Source organism: Sardina pilchardus, chromosome 24, assembly GCF_963854185.1.
Source record: "Sardina pilchardus chromosome 24, fSarPil1.1, whole genome shotgun sequence".
Lineage (NCBI taxonomy): Eukaryota > Metazoa > Chordata > Actinopteri > Clupeiformes > Clupeidae > Sardina > Sardina pilchardus.
In genome coordinates this window covers 27,349,689-27,370,348 of record NC_085017.1, presented here as the reverse complement: position 1 = coordinate 27,370,348, position 20,660 = coordinate 27,349,689, and the positions used below count along the sequence as shown (strand labels likewise).

Sequence of the window (20,660 nt, the reverse complement as noted above, 5' to 3'; positions counted from 1 at the left end):
AGGGATTATACATCGTGAAAGAATAAGTGAATGAGCTTTGGACTAATTTCCACGTTTTTTATATATATTTTTTGTAACACTTTAAGTTACTACTGGTTCAGTATTCAAATTAAAACATTAGACTTCCATCTGAACCTGGAGTTACCCACATTTTATGTCACTGCACTTATGGTAATATTCTCCTTCATACTTTTATTTACACAACCATTTCAGGGTTTTGTAAGTGCTGCTGTACAAATCCGCAAAATTGTTTTCAGTAGTATTAATATTGTTGTTAAGATAAACTCCAGATCAAGCTGGTAAAACAACTTACATAAAAAATACACTGAGATATAAAGTTACAGTTTTTGTTACTTTACGCTCTGACACGAGGAGCAAAGATGGATGGACTGGGTTCCCATATTACCGAGACAAAATCATTAATAGTCCTGAATGTCCTCTTGACATGCAGGTCTGGTGATGTATATATGTGGTGGCACTGACGGACTAAAGGCTGTTATGGACACAACCATGAGGGGTTTTTCATGGTCTGACTATTTTCAGGAATTTGGTGACTGCATCAATAGAAAGAACATTAAGAAACACTGCAAAACAATCCATGGGTCTTGCCCTACACCTACACCCACACCCACACACCCACACACAACCACACCCACACACAACCACACCCACACCCACACAGACACAGAGAGAGAGAGAGAGAGAGAGATGGAGTGATGCAGGGTAGGGCAAGGCAGTCTTTCTGTGTTTTCACAGGTATACATTGGTAATTATGAGTGACTTACAGAAACAGAATCTGGTACATATAAATGAAACAAAAACATGAAACAAAAACAAAAGATGCATTCATTATCAAGAATTCAAATAAAAATGAGAGCAAATATGGTGTTAACAGCTATACAGAAACGCTCCTAAAGTTTAACACCAATGTGCAGTCAAGTCTTTGTTCAACTTTGATATGAAATTGGAATAAACTCCATGTCAAGTAAACTCTCTCTCTCACTCTCTCTGGGTGAGTGAAATGATGTGAAACCCAGATGACGACTGACTTTTTGTGACTTATGATTGTCTGACGTGTTGGTCAAGAGACAGATTGGACAGAGGCCAGTAAACTAATGCTGCACTTCCCCTCAAGGTAAGCCCACCCTACACGCCTTTTAAAGCAGGTTCTCTGAAGGATTTTGGTTTGTTTGCACACTCATAAAGTCCCAATAATTAAGAACTGAAATGGCTATAGGTGAGCAACAAAGGAAAAGAGAGATCATTTCCCCCTAACCTTATAAGTTTGCTGCTGGAGTAACACACACACCTCAGCATCTGAGAGGAAGGAGATTGGAACGTAAGTGTCTTCAGTGTCTCTGTGTGAGATGCAAGGGGACGTGCTCTGACAGACAGCCGCTGAAAACACAATCAGGGAGGATTAAAGCAATTTGTCATGGAGCCACTCAAGGCTGTCACCATGAAGATCTTCTCCAGAAGCTTATACTTGGGAGAATAGCAGAGGCGATACTTTTACGCGCCCAAGCATAACTAGCTTGTAGAACACACACACATATGTGCGTGCACACGCACACACACACAAACATGTACGTACCTGTACACACACACACACACACACACACACACACACACATGCAAACACGTACGTACACACACACACACACACACACACAAACACGTATGTACACACACACATACTTTTATAGCACTTGTCTGCACTTCACTCATTCTCTTGTGCCCATCATCTTGCATCTCTCTGCCACCTCCGGCGCTGCCCGTTTCTGTGTAGTTCTGTTTCTGCCAAAGTGACCCATGTACCCCCGGCCCATGTGCACGCTGGCGCACACACACTTCCATATACATACATGCGCATACACACACACACACACACACACACACACACACACACACACACACACACACACACACACCTGTAACTAGCACGTACCCCTGGTCCATGCCCCTGCACACACACACACACACACACACACACACACACACACACACACACACACACACACACATTCCATATACATACATGCGCATACACACACACCTGTAACTAGCATGTCCGTCCCAGAGTTCATTAGAATATGTGCGGCAGGAGCTGGGGGGCAGTCTGCGGGGAGCTGACCGTGACAGGGCCATCTGTAAGGAGCGCTGCCAGAGATCACTCCTCTCCCTCTCTCCCCGCGCGGCGTGTCACCTGCGTGTCGGTGCGCCGATGACGTGATCTATAGACTGGCATTTGGCTCCGCGAGCCGCCGCGCCCTCGTGTGAATGTTAAATTTCCTGCCAGCCGATAATCCTGATGAGAAGTTAACGCCGCTGCACGCAATATTCCCAGCGACAGCGTGGCCTGTTAGACAAGCAGCAGTCGATACCGCGGTGGCAGCTTGCAGCGGGTGTCGCCGTTCCCATGGGAGGAAGAATAAAATAGGATTCAATTAAATTGGGCCGATTTAATGAGGAAATCATAGTCTTTCATCTCCAAGAGGAATCCTACACTCAGGGATGCATTTCTGTCTGGCTTGTCAGAGCCCTTCGCATGACGACATAACTGAACTGCAATGACCTCAGTGCCTCAATAATCACAGAACATGGTTATATGAGACAGTTATTTACAGTTAGCATACCATAGCAGTGTAGTGACATTTTTGCATAACATAAATTAATACTTCATCATGCAGGATTTTCATTTAGTTGTGGAGATGTAATGGAAATTATTTTTAATTATCTCCACAACTGAATATAAACCAATCAAATGTTCGGAAAGACACTTGCCTGGATACCACATGCTTTGATAAATACACACACACACACAGGACACATATGTTCTCCAGGTTTCATGAGAAATTCTCATATTTTCATCTGTATATTGTTATACCTATTTCTTGTGTCCTGGGAGATGTGTGTGTCTGTTTCTGGATGTGTGTGTGTGTGTGCGTGCATGTGTGAGAGAGTGTGCGTGAGTGTGCATGTTTATGAGTGTGTGTCTATGTGTAAGCTCTGGGTCAATTCTCCTCATCTGGGATTCCACAGCTCATGTCTTTTCTTAAACAGCTGCTCAGGGGGATTAGTTGCGCACTAGACTGTTAGCTTTACTGATCAAACATGGGCTTAGGAACCGTCTCTCTGTGTGTGTGTGTGTGTGTGTGTGTGTGTGTGTGTGTGTGTGAGTGTGTGTGTGTGTGTGTGTGTACTTTGACTTTTATTCGGTAACACAAACCAAACACACTAATCCTAACCTGCCCTGAGGATCCTCTAGATTGTTGAAGTTGAGCATTCTGTTTCTATTGCACTAAAGGAACAATTAAAAATCTTTCAAAGGCAAGGCACTGGTATAGTAAACAATTTCCATACATAACTTTTGGACTTCAACCTATTACGCCGTTATGTTTCTTTAAATGGGCTAAGGGGGAATGTTCTTCTCATGTGGGAATTGTTAAAAAAAAAGGGCCGTTCACACCAAGAACGATAACGATAATGATAACTATAAATAAATATCGCTCTCGTTCAAATGAATGACAACGTTCACACATAAACTATAACGATAACGACATGAAGAACGATATCGTTGCTGATCACTTTCAGAGCGATTTTGAGAACGATAAAAAGCTAACAGCCAATCAGAACCCGTAATATTCTAGCCATCACATTCATTAACATGAGGAGAGACTTTTCTTATCTTTGGCCAGTGTGGACGCTTTTATCGTTATGGTTATAGTTATCGTTATCGTTATCGTTCTTGGTGTGGATGCCCCTTTACTCTTTTGCTTGTCACTTTATCACACTGAAGCTTCATTTTGTTCCTGCTGTGCAATTGCATCATGGTATATACACTAGAATAACATCCATGACAACTCAATAATAATGCAAATATTATGATCATTTCCTGAAAGATACTGATTTTTCCAGAACCCCCAAAAGACTCTGCATAATATATGTCAAACTGGAATGACAATTGTCCAGTGATGTCACCATGTAATTCGAGCATGAATGATTGTAGCAAGATGTTTGATAATGACAGATTAAAGGCATGCTGCTATGGCATCCAAAATTGTTTGAGCTGTCATGACTGTAATAATAACATCATACTGGCATGTCATTGGTTATCAATTGTGATCATGACTAGTGACAGGACTTGGCATTGATATGAATACATCTATGGTGGCATCTGGGATGACATCACCAACTGTTACCAAGTTATTTCTGTGCACGAAAGTTGACGGAAGACTTGTGGCGAGTGCTCGATGCAACAGTGCTATGCTGTTCAATGTAAACTTGAGTTGCTACCTTTAAGGCATGATTAGGCTAACCTATTGATCCAAGCAGCAGCAGCAGCAGGAAGCTATTGATCTCGCCTCATGGAGACAAAGGGCGTACTGGTCATGACCTTAAATGGCGGCCCTTTAACACACTCAGGAGCAGGTACGGCTCTCACAGAACACCTAGTACAGTGTGTTAGGTGTGTACATGACACTGGACTGCTGTGAAGGTTTATGATTTCATGGCGAGGCAATAAAGTGCTGTCTAGTTTAAACAGAAAAATACTGTAGGTTTCAGTGCTTCTGGTTGTGATTGTTCATGTTCTGGTACACGCAGGAATTAGTCCACCTCATTTCACCCATCCATCAACCACCCATCCACACACACACACACACACAAACACACACACACACTTGAAGTGAGCACACACACATGGCACAGAAGAGATGGCCAAGTTAAATGTGCTCCTCGTTTCTTGGACATGCTCAGTCAGGACTCACTCACAGAACATCCTTACAGTCTTTGGCCTCAGGATTGCATCCTCTTATTAAGGTTGCTTACCTTCTTATTAGAGGTATTGATACAGGAAATCATTAATTTCTCTTAAAACATTTGTAGACAGATTAAATTGATTCTGTATGGCATTGCAGCACAGCTCCAAGAGTCCTGAGCGACTAATCAATACAGAGAAATGAGAAAACATATTGACTAATCCCTTCAGCCACAAACATCACATCAGGACTAATAAGAGACACCATTATCACGTTAGTACTATCAGAATCTCGATTTCTCCAAGTATTACACTGACATGGAGAGAGGGGGGCGAGGGGGAATCGGAATAGGTCTGTCCTAAGAATGTCAATTAAAATGTGTGAGAATATGAAGGCAAACTGGATATCAAAATCATATGTGATGATTCATCATAAGAACTATTGAGGAATTACACTCTGATATTTATGGGATTTACACCCAGTCATAAATGAACTTTGAAGAACATCCCCATCCTCTGTCTGAGAAATAGGAGATAAGATCCTGTCAACTAAATGGATGACAAGGGCCCTGGAGACTCTGACTTACCCCAGGCATCAGGGCCAGGACCAACTAGGGTTTGGCAGGGTGGATGAGGAGCATCAAAGTCCGCATATAGAAAGCTGCAGAGAGATGAGTTAGATGTCATTTAAAGACCAGCATGTTGAAATGCATTAATGAGTAAATGGATGAATATTTCGGTCTTTTCCTTAAGCTGCCATAATCATTGAATGTGCAGGAAGCTACAGAGCACTGTTTTTTTTTTTGATAAGGCAGATTTCATATCCTGTCATAAGTAAGCTTAGGCTGGTTGAACCCTGCCTGAACTTCCGGGGAACTGGAATGAGCTAGTATGGTGAAAACCATTCTACAGTAGGTTACTTGTGGCAATCAGTGTCTGGTGGCCATGATGTGGATGATATACAGTATTAAATAATGGGTTATCAATTCATTTACGTGACAGTGGTAATAGGCCAACATTACAAGATATAACTTGGATAAGATGGGCAAGTTTGAAAAATATACTTTCTACGCTTTCTTGTGCTTGAAAAGTACTGCAAAATAAACCATGTGATATATTTATGCACTACCCACTCGTATGCATTACTGATTGGGAAAAGAAAAAAAAACCTGTCCATCGTGAGAGACAGGTGATGTGACTGATGCTTGAGGTGTTCTGAAATTGCTGAGATATTCTGCACTGACAGCTTTGATGTGTGAATTCTGAATGGCAAACCACCCTGAAATTGATCACAAGTTCCCTTGATTTGCTGATTCAGCCTATTGATTTAAAATGATTGAAAAATATCATCCTGTGGGTTTCAACCTAGAATCACAGTGTGTGAGCTGGTGAAGCAGTGTCTGTTTATATTATTTGCTCTTTACAGCTACTACATCTGGCCATAGCATAGCCTATGCTAGTTAGCCTACAATGATCCATCATAAGAGACCCAAGGCAAGAAGTTCAGATACAGTTTCCTAACTAGTTAAGCAAAGCAGGATTCAATTAAATGTTGTTTCTAAACAAAGTTTGGATGGAGGCCATGGGGTTGATTGACAGCCATCACTCACCCCATTTCCGCTCGTAGGGAATAAAACCCTCCTTACTTTCCTTGATGTCATGCTGGAGTTGCAAAGCCTCCCCCCTCCTCCCCTGGTCCTCCATTTCACTACTATCTCTAAGCTCTAAATTACCCCTCATCCACAGGGGGTGTTAGCGGACATCACTCACATGTGATCTCTGCTATTGGCATCCCAGGACCATGGCCAGCTACCAAGTCAAACTCGCTATTCTCTGCACTCAGTCCAATGAGCGAACTGGTGAATCTCCATACAGTACTTTTACACTATTGCACTGTGGTCTCCAGCTGATACTACCCATTATCTATCTATCTATCTGTCCATGATGATCTCTGACTTTGCCATTCAGCCTTGGAAACCCATTAAGCTCATTGGCACGCAATATAAAATTCCATCTCACTGAACTAATTCAAACTGATTCTTCTGCATGAATGATTATTGTCATCCATCTGCACACATTCACACCACTGCTATGTGACTTTTGGTGTCTTTTTGTCACATTTTCACATCACATCACATTTTCATCTCGTTGGGTCACCATCAATTTTGTTTTTAGAGCATGTGTACTCTCAAATTACTCTAGGGAGAATTTTTGCTCAGAGAGAAGGAGAGACGTCCAGCCAAAAGACATTTGGCCAGATTCAGTCCTGTGCAGAAACATGGATGCCCTCTTTCTGTCTCCCCTGTGTTGTTCACAAGCGCACCCAAACACACAGAGATGCATTAATGAGCCGATGGAGAGAGAGCAGCTCGAAGAGGGACGCAATGAAGAGTGGCCGAGTGGTATCACCAGGGGACAGCTTTACTAAATAAGCCAATTTGTGTGTACGACTGGCCTGTATTAGCAGATAATGCCTGTGTGTGCATGTGTGTGTGTGTGTGCCGGCGCTAGTGGATAATGACTCAATTAGTTGCTCTCTGCTCCCGCCCGGCCCAACACGTTGCATAAATTAGCCGTGTCGCTCATTGGCAAAGTGTCACCAGCGAAGGACAGTTTACAAATACAGCGACCGCCAGCTGTCACCACGGCGACATCGAGATATAGACATCTGTGCCGACTTTGTGTTGGAGGGGAACAGACTGGTGCCAGTCAGCAGGGGCTGGCGAAGCCGGGAGAGCCCAGGGGACCCTGCACCACGCCTGGGCTGAAAAGGTCAACTTGACACGGGCACAACCCCCATCGACCTCCCCCTCTCCAACGTGTTAAAAATCAGATAAACTTAAGACCACTCATTGATTATGGCTCACCCTAGCACAGCCAGCCCCTCCCCATGCATATCATTTAGAACCGGGAGAGGGAGAGAGAGAGAGGGGTATAATTATCACCTTCAAGGAAAGGTCAGATACAGCATGTGAAGGAATTTAAAGAAATTTATGATTATACATGGTCCCAATAACTCCAACCCCTTGGGGGGGATCACTGTGAGTTATCATAACGACACTACCAACTCGTAACTTTTTACACTACCATATTGCAAACAGAAATACTTCAGAGAAAGCCTTACCAGATGCTCTACATCCTTATTTCACCTGCTGTAGTGCTTCAGGATTGCTGGGACGGTGTACGGGGCAGCCTTCAGACGCTCACTCCTTAGCCTTCTGGCTATCCGAGAATCCATTTCCACTCCAAGCCACACTAGCCAATGTTACACACACACACACACACACACACACAGACGCAAACACAGACACACAGACACACAGACACACACAAGGCAACATGAAATGTTCCTCCCAGAATATCACATGAAACAGATTGATCATGACATGACTCACTAAATTTTGAAAGAATGGCAAAAGACGGCAGAAGTAATAGATAGAGGAAATATCAAATCAAAATCGACTTTTTGCTTAATGTCTTGTGTCTAACTGACATTAAGGTTGGTATCAGCTTGCATACTGCTTAAACCAACCTGTAGCCTACCCTGTAAACTATAAAGATGTGTTCTGCAGGGCCGGTTCGGAAGGGGGGCCCAGAAAATAAGGCTTGCTGTGCTGATTCTGCATTACAGTATGTGCAATTGTGTCTAACTTAGCAGCGCAAAGAGGCCCTGTATGTTGCTTCTGGTAGTTTCCCAATTGGCTGATAACACTTGGATGATGAGGGGTGCCCGGTGTGTGATGTTGCTCTCTGGCCCAGAGTAGAATAGTACTGTACAACATAGTTCCAACCATTCTAGAACATAGTTCCAACCATTCTATAAACCAGAATATGCTTGGTATCATAGCTTGGTATGGGGAACTAATTACATCCTTCATGAAAGTACACTTTAAGAGTAGGTCTGACTAAGATCACTCTATGGGCTTTTATTCCAGCCCTGAACTTTCCCTGATATGAAATCATTTGTAATTCATGCAATGTAGCCAGTGTTCATCATTGGATCATAAACCACACAGCATCAGTGCAGAGAAATGAACATGTGAAATCTCGTCGCTGTCGCCTGGAAGAGCCCATCTGTTAGCACATTTGAGTGGTCAAAGAGGTCAGGTGTTAACCAGGCCAATTATCGCTGTGTTTCTGCAATGGTATTTGCCGGTGCCCGCAATGGCGCCCACTTTGTCTGGTTATGTTGCAGAATGGATCATAAATGGCCACAGAAACAAAGAGGAATGACGGCAGAAAGCAGAGTAGTTGTTGTTGGTGTCCGCAAGTATTGATTGGTGCTTGCATTCATGGCTTATGTTTTGTATGGGTATATTAAGTTCAAGTTTATTGTCATGTACTCATCAAAAGAATTGATCAGTAATGACATTTCTTATGCTCAACAGGCAGCTCAAATTGGACTACTAGCTTTGCTTGCATCAACACTTGCTAGTGAAGACTTGTTCTGCACGAAGGTTGCTTTTTTTTTGGTGATTTTGTGTTTGCAGCTTTGGTTTGTTGTAGCACTACTAGTAATATCCTATACTACAGTATGTTGTGTAATAGGCAATCAGGCTTGGTTGTTGATTAGCCATTTTGGTGTGGTGGCAAAAAAAGCAAAAACTTCTGAATTTCCACCCATTAACCTAAAACCTCCACTAGCCTACATCATCATCATCATGGTATATGGATTCTTAGATATGGAGGTGAATGAAGTCATGACAGTAATTTACTGATTATCTTTTACTTTTTCACTTCTTTCTCACAAAGAACAGAAATAGCCCAGCATGGAGTGAGTTGGAAGAGTGGAAGAGTATAATTTATTATAATTTATTAATTGATTTCTGTGGTCAGGAGTGGTCAGGCAGGAGGGGCGGACGGGGCATAAGCAGGTCCAAGCAGCAGCAGCAGCAGCAGCATAAGCAGGTCCAAGCAGCAGCAGCAGCAGCAGCATAAGCAGGTCCAAGCAGCAGCAGCAGCAGCAGCATAAGCAGGTCCAAGCAGCAGCAGCAGCAGCAGCATAAGCAGGTCCAAGCAGCAGCAGCAGCAGCAGCAGCAGCAGCAGCAGCAGCAGCAGCAGCAGCCTGGGCAGGGCAGGGAAGGAAAGGCACTTGTGGATGCATGTAAATGAGAAGGAAGGACATGACGATGCTATCAATTCAGGCTTCTTCTTCTGCGCTGGATGATCTCCAGCAACAGAATGCGGACCGGCTGGTCTTGGCCCTCTCCTCTTTAGCTCTCTTCTTTTCAAGTCTTTCGGCCTCCTTCTTCTCCTTGGCTTCCTTCCTTTGCTGTTCCTTCAGCTCGGCCTTCTGCACTTTCTGCAGTTCTTTCCTGGTCTTCTCCTCCAGCTTCATCTTCTTTTTCAGCTCAGCAGCCCTGATCTTCTGCTGTTGTTTTAGGATCTCAGCCATGTGCTGCTGCATCTGCTTTTGGAATTTCACATCGATCTTTGCCTCGAGCATCTGGTTTTTAGTAATGACGCGTTCAACGTCCTTCCGGCTGATGAAGCTCTGGGAGAGAGAGACAGAGTAAAAAAACATCTTTTGGGTTAATAATGATAAAATAAGGCCATTGTAGTGATACTCAGCCTATTTTAACAGTCATGGTTTAATTGCAAAGTTTAACAGTCATTGTTAAATTGGAGCTCTTATGTCAGCTGTGTGTTCAGGTACCTGGAGGCCATCGTTGAGGCAGGACCTGTTGTTCTGGAGTTTCCTCCACTCATCCCTCATCATCCATGTTTGAAAAACCATGGGGATCCTCTCAGTGCTGCTGACTAGTTGAGCAGATGCACCAGGCACCTGAGGAACACAAGCACAGCATTTCCTCAGTTTTCCTCTGTGTTGTGTAGGATAAATGTACATGTATTTAGAGTATCAACTAGAGAATATATCTGAAATGTCAAGGTAAAAGGGACATTTCTAACCATCCATTTTTCTGCCTGGGTCTTTAGATCCTTCAGCATCTTCTGCTTGTTGGCCAAAGCAGTCAGAGCCGTGAATAGGGTGCAGGTCTCTCTCTCTTTGGTCCATACAGCCCACCTCTCGGACTCTGCAAGCATGAGGTCTGTCTCCTTGGCCATAATTTTCTTATTATCGTCCTGCTCCTTCAGCTCCAGGAGAAAGACCACCCTCTTGTGCAGAGTCTCTAGAGCACGCCATTTCTGTCTCTGTCTCTCAAACTCCTCGGTGTCTTCGTCCAGCTCGGATTTCAAGCGAGAGATGGCGTCACGATTTCTCTCATGGACTTTGCGCCTGGCAGCCTCCCCGGCCGCGTCCAACCTCGCGCTCTCTCGTTGCCAGTCCTCGGCCTGCCTCTGCTTGGCCCGCTCCAGCGCCTTGAGGTCCAGGTGAAGCCTGTCCAGAGTCAGCTTCAGGCCACACTCTTTCTCCTGTTTCTCGTATGCTATATCAGCAAGAAACCACCGCAGCTCACTGGCCATGGCAGTACTCAAGCCTGCGGTCAGATCCTCTTGCCCATCCATTTCTAGAAATCCTGAGAACATGACGCAATAGAATAATGCCTAATCAGCGCAGATTGCTATCAAGTTTTACTTTTTACACATGATTAGGCCCTCAATATTTCTCTTCAGAGTGAGGGAGAGAGAGAGAGAGAGAGAGAGAGAGAGAGAGAGAGAGAGAGAGAGAGAGAGAGAGAGAGAGAGAGAGAGAGAGAGAGAGAGAGAGATGGATGTACATAAATCATGTAAAATACATAGGCCTACATTTTTGTATACAGGTGTAAACAAATCTGACTGTGGTTTGTTCTATCCAGCCTAACATGAAATAAATGCAGAACTATCACAAAAAAGAGCAAACATAATTGCATTACATAGCTAACAATAATTTCTGCGGAGTTGGTTGGTAGCCTATTCCTTATTATCTTAGCCCACCTTTCAGATGACTTTCTACTTTGTGCTTGATTTTCGCAGTATCTATGCAGTAATCTAAGGTGCGCTCGTCTATGTGAATTTGTGCTCCGGATGAATGATGTTGAAGAAGTGGCTGGTAACGATCGAACGTTTTATGAGTAGCCTAGCCTACGTCATAATCATTATTTAACGGTGACGTTTCTTTGTTGCCTATTATGACGCAGTGCAACTTTTTCCACCCAGAAATATTACTCCGTGCAGACCTTTTTAATCTGTTCTCGTTGCCTAAAAATGTAGCTTGACTACAGGATTGCCATATCGCGCCAGAAAGAAAGCCTACGATTTATTCGCAATTGTCATAATTGTCTATCTTAATTATCATAATTGTCTATATTATAATTATCTATTAGGCCTAAGATAAAAAAAAGTTAGGATTAGGCTACTTCCATAGCCAAGACCTGAGACGTGATGATCTGTTTATGTTTATGGTTCTTAGAGGACTTCCAAACGACTTACAGTGACATCAATAAACATTGTATTAACATTAAAACAATGTATCATATTGGCAACATAAAGAAATACAAATTATTAACAGACAACAGAGCAAATAGAATCATCTTGCTGACCTCTGTCTGACCTGTCTGTTTATGTTACCAACATATATATGCACCATAACTCCTTTCACACAACAGCCTATACATTTAAAAGTAAGAAAAAGGAAATCAACCACATTTAATGCCCAGAAAGCTCATGTAGGTGGTAGAAACCAACAGTGAAGAAGTGTTTACAATGACACCAATATGATGTGTTTTCAAAGCCAGAAACTGTGCAAGCACAACAGACAGACTAGAAAGTGAATTCATAATATGTAGAGTGCTCTCGTGAGAGGGACATACCATTCTCTTTCAGGGCCCATTGGGTCTTCTCTCCAGCTGTACCTCTCAGCAGGGATGTCTAGGGACTGAAAAGGCGCTGTGACATGATACACAAAGCTCTCAAATATTCCAACAATGAGTGAAAAAAGACATTTATCCCACGGTATCATGGGCTCATTTGAAACAATAATTTGTGGCATATCACCTTACCACCTAATTACAGTGTTGTCATTGACTCCACCCTGTGGTGGCATGTTGTAGTTACACCTAATCAGTCACATTGTATCTGAAGTATTTAGTTATAAGGCTGAAATGTTATCTCCAGCCATATGATGATGGATCATGAAATATGTCATTAATTATTTTAAAATGGCATTACATTAATATTACAAATAACAAATAGAAGTTAATGGAATGAAGCAATCCAGCAAAAATCGAAGCGTTTTTAAATGGGAATTTTGGAGAGGTTGACCCACACACAGCCACTAACATTATTTACCATACTCTATGGCTGACATATGAAAGCTTGAGTCCTCTGGGAAAAGCCTGGACTCATGGAGGAGCATGGAATGTGTGTACTGCTCACCCCGCTAATGGTGTGAATCTGCCAGTGCTAGACACTGATGAATGGACAGGAGTAACCGATGGACTGCACCCACATCAACATGCCTGTGGCAACACGTTGAGTTTTGCCAGCGCTAATAGACCTCGGTGGCTCTCCCTCAATCCTGTGTAGCACAATGGAGGACGCCGTAGGTGCGCTTTCTCTATGGCCTATATAATGGTCCATCCACAAAGATCCTTCATTACCCACTGCTCCACTTAAACTCTCGGCCTTAAGCCCAATTCACACCAAAGATTCCCGGCACGACGAGACCATGTTGCAGCAGTGTGAATCAGAAGTTGCAAGCCGTCGCAGAGTATTCAACATGTTTATTCGCAGTTGCACGGTTTTAGAACATTGTGGCTCGTCTCGTCGGGAATCTTTGGTCTGAACCCTACTTTGGAGTTCATTTCCGTATTCAAACTGACCTCATAGAATTCTATGTAGAGCTTTATTGCCCCATATTTACAAGTTAGAGATAGACTTTGAAGCTGGACCTCTGTACTTCATAGCCCCTCATTGGATCAGGGTGAGATTACTGTATTCCTGCACCTTAAAAGAGACATCAAGTCATTTGAAGTATTTTTTTTCTAAATACACTTTATTTTTATAATACACATTTAAGTGACGATAAAAATATTTTCAAAAATTAAATTAAGATAAAAATAAATGTATTATTTTCCCGATCATCTTCAGAAGCTCCTGCACATTGAGCAGTTAAAACATTCATTTATAAACACATTAAGACAGATTCCTTTAACAATACTTTGCGAGCAAAATAAAAAGAGCAGGAGCTTCAAGTGCCCTCTACTGGGTCTTCAAACATTAAGAATGAGGACATTAAATCTCTTTAAAAAAAAAAAAAAGGGGGACACAAGGGGTGCAAAAAGGGACAAAGTTATTACCATGACAAAACACGCAGAATAAACTATGACATGGCTTTTGAGACAGCATCACATACCAGCAGCAAATAATTCTACATATTAAGAATTAAGGAAACGAGAGGGTACGCAAGCAACCAGGACCATTTACCAACTTGTCTGACCACACAAGGTCACACAAGAACACACAAGGTCACACAAGAACAGGTCCACCATGGCACCCTGGTCCACCTCATGCTTGCAGCCAGCTGACGAGCTACTCTGGGTTGGCCTTGGACTAGACCTCCTGGTCATCAGAGGCAGACGCACCTTCGCTAAGAGACATCGTTGGTTCCATACTGTGACCCAAACCAGAAGACGAGATGCTGCAAAACCACAACATAGACCGTTTACATGAACGCAATGCAAGCAACAGGCCAATCAATCACTACAAAACTGAAAAGTTACTTCTGCAAGCTATGTCTGTAGTATATGACTTCAATGGATACATTACACACATTACATTACATACGTTACATTACCTTTCACAGTCGGAGTCACAGCCAATTTTGCCTTCTTCATCTTCAAAAGGGAATCTTGACAGATCACATGTGCAGGCCTGGATTGCTTGTTCTACAGTGTAGCGTGTGAGTCCTTGGGCACATGCATCAATCTTCATGATGTTAAGATGGGACTGCAGAAACAAGTGCACTCGGCTGTCCGACAGGAACAAGGAGGTCTGTAGTACACTGTAGGACACACAAGTAGAAACGATTTTAGAATTCTGCTAGGGATACGATACACAGGGCAACCTTTAGAGCGCTGATGCGGAGGGAAGTGTGGAACTTAGAACTTTCCCCACTCACACGGAGCAACAGATTAGAGATCAGGGTTGGGTCTCCCAGATTTATTAAGATCTTAAGGGCTTAGAACTTCTCAGGAGCGCTCTAAGAACGCTCCAAAGAAGTTCTTAGCACTTAAGAGCTTCTTAACAAATCTGTGATTGGATTGGACAATGATTGGATTCTGATGCATCTATCAAACTGCAATCTGCTCCTCCCTCCCGCTCGTGATCAAGCATTGCACATTCCGGTACTCTGGAGGCGTGGCTCCAATCCCAATATCACACCCAGTAGGATAATCACAACTCCGTATAATCCAAACTAAAACATATTTTTATTCCACATTTAAATTCATAGCTATTTATTATCGCTGACCACTGAACTTGCGTAAGCAACCTTCAGTTTGAACTAGGCTAGGCACTGGTAATTCGCCCTCAGACCCCAAGGGTTGAATAAAACAATGTCTAGAGTGTGTATGTGGGTAGGAGGCCCTGGCTTGTCAGTCAATGGGGCCTTCAAGGAAAAAATGTTGGGAAACACTGGTCTAACAAATCATTCCACAGCAGACCCCACCATCCCCCCAAAAAAACCCATAAACACATGCACAAGCTAGCATACAACCAAGTCAATGAGGAGTCACGTGGGAACATACATTTCTGAAACACTGTTCCAACACCCAACTCATTGATTATCTACAATGATTTACACGATTTAACATCTTGCTTGCATAACTATTTGACATGACCGGACATGCACAGTTGGCAATACTGGTAAACCGTGCATCAGCAAGTAAAGGTCTAATGTGCTTCATTGTTCAGAGTCTGCAAAAAACATTACATAACCGTGACTTCCATTCAAGTGGAACTTCAGCAGACCCTGGATAATTGAGCAATTTAACTCTGAGTGTTAAGAGTTCTTCAATTAGAGTTAACCATCCCAGGTTGGTCAGCATTAGAGTAAACGAGGTAATCTGTTAGCTTAGCGTGATCAGTCGTCCCTGGCTTCAGGGGACAGTCCCCGTTTCTGGATGCCTGTCTCCGGGAAAATACAGAAAAACTACATACGTCCCTGTTTTTTGAAGATAAAATCTGTATGCATTTCAATCAGATTGCCGTCAAACTGAATATGACCCCGTTTTTTCCCCAACATTTTTGGAATTAGGTTTTGGTCTCTGAAATTGTATTATTGGACAAACATCCCACAGTGGGCCAAGCTTACAGTCCCTTCAATGACTATGATGACTTGACATACATACGAGTCCTAGCTCAACCCAGTTAGGCTGCGTTCAGACTGTCAGCACAAAATCCGATTTTTAGCCCATTCACATTTGTATCGGATGTCACTTTTGAAGTCTGAACAGTGACCGGTCACATGAAATCCGATTTTTGCGAAACGGTTGCAAACCACATCCAGGAGGTAGTTTCATATCGCATTCGTATCGGATATGGACAGATGCGTCTCAGTCTGAACAGCTCCCAACACTCAGATCGGATTTGACTGTCCCTGACGTGACTTTACGTGCGTGACCGCCCACCTATTTCGAGTTGTGGAGCAACGTTACGGCTTTGTCTTTTGACCATGTTATATTAAACGTGAATTAACAATACTCAATGCTAAATAGAGCATTGTACAGTCTCTGCTCTGTTTCTATGGAAGTTGCAAGAATCCACATTGTTCTATTAAATGCCGTTAAATAATTAAATAGTCTTCCAACAGTTTGAAGCGGAGCTTGCCACTGATTAATTTCGGTTTCTGTCGCGCAAATGCGCACATGTGTATGCATGCATTCAATGAACACTCACCTAGTTGTATTGTTCTATGTTTAATCACACCAAATTAGCAAGTATTTCCTCCTGATGGCAGAAATGTTTGTTTTCGTTGCTACAGCAACCTCTCAGATCTGTTCTAATGAGACCCAGTCTGAACAGAGCCATATCCGATTTGGACACTTACTAAAGGCAGTGTGAACAGTCAGCCCTAAAAATCTGACATGAGAAGGAATCAGATTCGTCTGCAGTCTGACGGGGCCTTAGTGGAGGAGTGGAAGTGTTTCAGTTGGACATTTTTTGTCAATGGGGGACAAGCAGCGAAGGCACCCATTGTGTTTTTTTAGTGTTAATATGCTTCCGCCATGGGAGTCTATGGCAACCCATGGAACCATATGGTAAAGTTGGAAAATTTGGCACACTGATTGGTTTTGATAGATGCAAATGTGCCAAACTTAGTACATGGACTCATGAGCCTATCGGGAGGATAGCCTTTGACCTCTAGGAACGCTGAAATTAGCAAAAATGGCAGTTGGCTTGAAACTGTTGACGTGCTAGACATGAGACTGGCTCTGACAGCTTACACCCGTATGTCTGATTGCAGCATTGAGCTGACAGCATTTAACTGCCATAGTTACTCCGGCCTAACTGCTTGGCCCCCTCATTGCTGCCTGCAGCTATATTTTCCAATTAAACTATCCGGATTGAAAATTTGTGCCGTCTGTTTACATGGGGTACGTTCTATTCCGATCAGGTTCTTTCAAACACTTCAGAATCTTTGATCAGAATACCAGTTGTTGCCTAGGCTGGGTGAACCCTGCCTGACCTGCCAGCGAATTTGGATTTTGCCCAGCCACTCAGGCTGTAAACCTGCACATCTGTCTCCCCTGCTTCCTGTCCACAACCTTTGTATTGGGTCCAATCACAAACTAGTTTATCAAAAGATGCACCCGGATCATTGATCGGATTGGTTGAAGGACTATCCAAGCGTACAGAATCATTCGAACGCATTGTGCAGTAGAAATAAACTGCAGACTCCCCAGACTAATGTTTGGATCAGCAATTTTCATTCCATTTGAGATGTTTATATGACAGTTTTGTATTCCGATTGAGCTGTTATTCCATTTCTAATCGGAATAGAAGTGTCCATGTAAACGTGGAAATGGTTCTTTCCCCACCACTGATCTGCATGAATACTAACTCTCAAATTCCACATGTGTAAGAGCAACAACAAAAAAACTTTTGCCAGTAATCTGTCAGTACGGCAATTTGCCAGTAATACCACCAGTCAGCCACTGGGGGGCAGAGCACCCAAACCCTGTGCAGAGCAGTGTCCAGTGAAGCTAAACCACACATTTAACATGAAAACAGGGGACTTGAGAAGAGCTGTAAGTAGAGAAAGAAATACAGAAATATGACCATTACTCACTCCTCCAAGAACTTCTGCAGTCCCTTCATCCTCTCAGCCACCTGGCAAGTATTACTTAAACTGAAGAATGGATTCCAAGGAGGAAGTTTGGGAAGGTCTCTAAAGTAAACAGACACAGAGGGTTACATCATAAATCTTGACAGGTACAAAGGTGACAATGAATGTTGGTGAAATATTAGAATCTAACCACAGGTTTCTCACAGGTTTCAAAATCAACCCTGAACATTTGGCAAAAACATTCTTCAAGCATCTAAACAAACAGCCCTTGTTGTAAGAGATGCCCTTGAAGTCAAGGAGCGTTAAGGGAGAAGTGGAGCCTCACATGAGAATCTCGTTTTCCTGTAGTCTCTGACGCAGCCATACAAACTCACTGTAGCGGCGCCGAACACAAGATGTTTTCTTCCTGAAGCACATGCTGTTTGTCTGGACACAACACACAAAGAAAGTGTTCTTGGATTACCACCCATTCCTACTGCCACATTCAGTTCCATTGCAATGCTCAGCTTGCCGTCACCAGATACAAGCAAAAACGTATTCATCTCTAGGAAGCATGCATTACAAAACAGTTGCTCATACATGTGCATAGTACACCTTCATGAATTTCAACCCCCTAAAACCTCTCCCATGATCGAACGTTCCACTCACGTATAGGCAGATCTCATAGTCTATGTGCGTGTGCCAGTAGTCCTCTTTGTGACTGTGTGGATCTCGAACGCACACACAGATGAACTCCTGGAACACCAAACAAAATGAACGGGGTCAGTCACTGTAAGAAGGTCTACCAGCTCTTACTCCAACAGCCACGTGGCTGTACAGTTCTCCCCTTTGGCATGCGTTTAGCGTCACTACATGAATCTAAAGGCACCATAGGCGTGGAGAAATGTATGCCCAAGTATTAGCGCGCACACACACACACACGCAAACACACGCGCGCACACACACACGCACTGTATAGAAACAATGAGGCATGTTATTGGACAACTAAATAAAGCAAACTTCCCTTAACCTGCACATTCTATGCATATGTAACATGTTGTCTAATTCAGAGGTTCCCAAACTTGCCTGTGACCTCCAAAATGCTAGAATACAAATGTTGCATGCAACAGCACACATGCACTGAAAGGCCCATCAAACACAAGCATGATACCACAAAATAACATAACATCCTAACAAAGAAGGAAAGAAAAACAATTATGGCAACAATATGCTATTTCTAATAGTTAAAAAAACTATTAGAAATAACCCTGGAGGTGCCCACCGCCACTTTGGGAAGCACATGTCTAATTGAAGCAACAAACAGGTGCCAACCTTTTTCAGGCCGTCTATCATGTCATCCATCAGCAACTCACTGGGTAGAAAACAAGGTGAGAGGAACAAGAGAGACGTTACATACATGACAAGAAAACAATCACAGCCAGCCAGCATTAGGGGAATGGCACAGGTTCACCAGGGTGGACAGATCAAATCATAGCTACATTCTTGTATACATTCCAACGTACCTATAGGTCCACAATGGATATCACTATCAGATAGCCTAGTAAAAAGAATCAAATGTGTAGGCCAAATACTAGTCAACAGATGAAATGTGTATTGAAAACAAAAAAGGTCTAGCATAGTATGCATGTGTTGAGACATTAGGTCACAATTGAAAAGATGAGGTTCTTTCTCGCAATAACCTGTGCCATATTCAAATTAGATCACATGACACGCAGGTTCTCTTAATGAATGATTTTTAGGAACACACTCGAGATGATTGCAAAAAAAAAAAAAACCCACTTACGTCATCATGTGCTAGTTGATGCTGAAGGGATACTGCGGTACAAGTTATTTACACTTTATTAATTTGGTCAAATGCACTTGCTCAGCATATCTTCAGTTTGGATAAACACCGATACATCGGCATGATTAACCAAAACACGTGGGGGTTAACTTGCCCGACTCCTGTTTGAAAACTACGTCTAAATAACAGATATTAGGCTAGCCTACCATAATCTATGAAATCATTCAAAATACATTTGGCCATTTAGGCTTCACTAAAATGAAGGATAAAGCGTATCTTTCGAAAGCACACCTTCGGAAAACAGACATGCATCGCGACATTTCTTATGGAGCGAGTCGTTAGCAGCTGTATGGATGAGTGGGCTACTAATTTACAATTTACTTCGAGACAACAACCAAGAAGACTCATACGCAAGATGCAAGATTCCGCAAATAAAATTAGAACGTGCAAGTGACCAATCGGTGCAAAGCTCTGAGTATAGAGGTTGATTTTTAAAAAAAAAAAAATTTTAATTAAAAATCGCATTTCCTTACCTTAACTTTTTATGCTCAATGGTCCAGCCGCGAGCGAGCACTTCGCCCCAGAAGGGCCTTACACTCGTGAGAAATGAATGAATGAATTCCTGATCATGGACTAGGTAAGCCCACGAGAGGCTTGGAGATACTGCTCTGCCAACTTCTCAAACTTCTAGCAGGTTCACTGGTCGTTAGCCTATTATCAACCAATCAGAAATGATTAAAACAGCCAATGACAAGCTTCCAGAGAATTACCTTCGACTGTTCTATCCTAGCCTATCAAGCCGAGGCCTATCTTGTTTTAACTGGATAGTTTCTGTAAACTGATTAGTTTGTTGTTGTGAGTGACTGACTGATCCTATGCATTTCCTTGT

At 42.8% G+C, this 20,660-nt stretch overlaps 1 protein-coding gene across 2 annotated transcripts; it reads right to left on the bottom strand.

Moving 5' to 3' along the window:
• Positions 1-13,674: 13,674 nt before the first annotated feature.
• On the bottom strand, positions 13,675-20,464 carry snx10a (sorting nexin 10a). 2 transcript variants are annotated; one of them, XM_062529239.1, is made up of 7 exons: positions 20,305-20,464; positions 19,300-19,339; positions 18,637-18,723; positions 18,314-18,414; positions 17,992-18,090; positions 14,497-14,703; positions 13,675-14,340 (listed from the first exon to the last, which is right to left on the bottom strand). In XM_062529239.1, the coding sequence occupies exons 2-7, from the start codon at positions 19,327-19,329 to the stop codon at positions 14,253-14,255; spliced, it is 612 nt and encodes a 203-aa protein (XP_062385223.1). In that variant the 5' UTR covers positions 19,330-19,339; positions 20,305-20,464; the 3' UTR covers positions 13,675-14,252. The 2 variants fall into 2 exon arrangements, with proteins under 2 accessions (XP_062385223.1, XP_062385224.1); XM_062529240.1 differs by lacking the exon at positions 20,305-20,464 and adding an exon at positions 19,491-19,515.
• Between the last annotated feature and the right edge of the window lie 196 nt (positions 20,465-20,660).

Excerpts from the sequence above, each read along its gene's own strand:
- snx10a (XM_062529239.1), bottom strand. The coding sequence starts at position 19,329 with ATGGATGACATGATAGACGGCCTGAAAAAG. Across the intron at positions 18,724-19,299 it reads TGATAGACGGCCTGAAAAAG|GAGTTCATCTGTGTGTGCGT; the intron begins GTTGGCACCTGT and ends TTGGTGTTCCAG. Across the intron at positions 14,341-14,496 it reads TGTGACTCCGACTGTGAAAG|CATCTCGTCTTCTGGTTTGG; the intron begins GTAATGTAACGT and ends GTGGTTTTGCAG.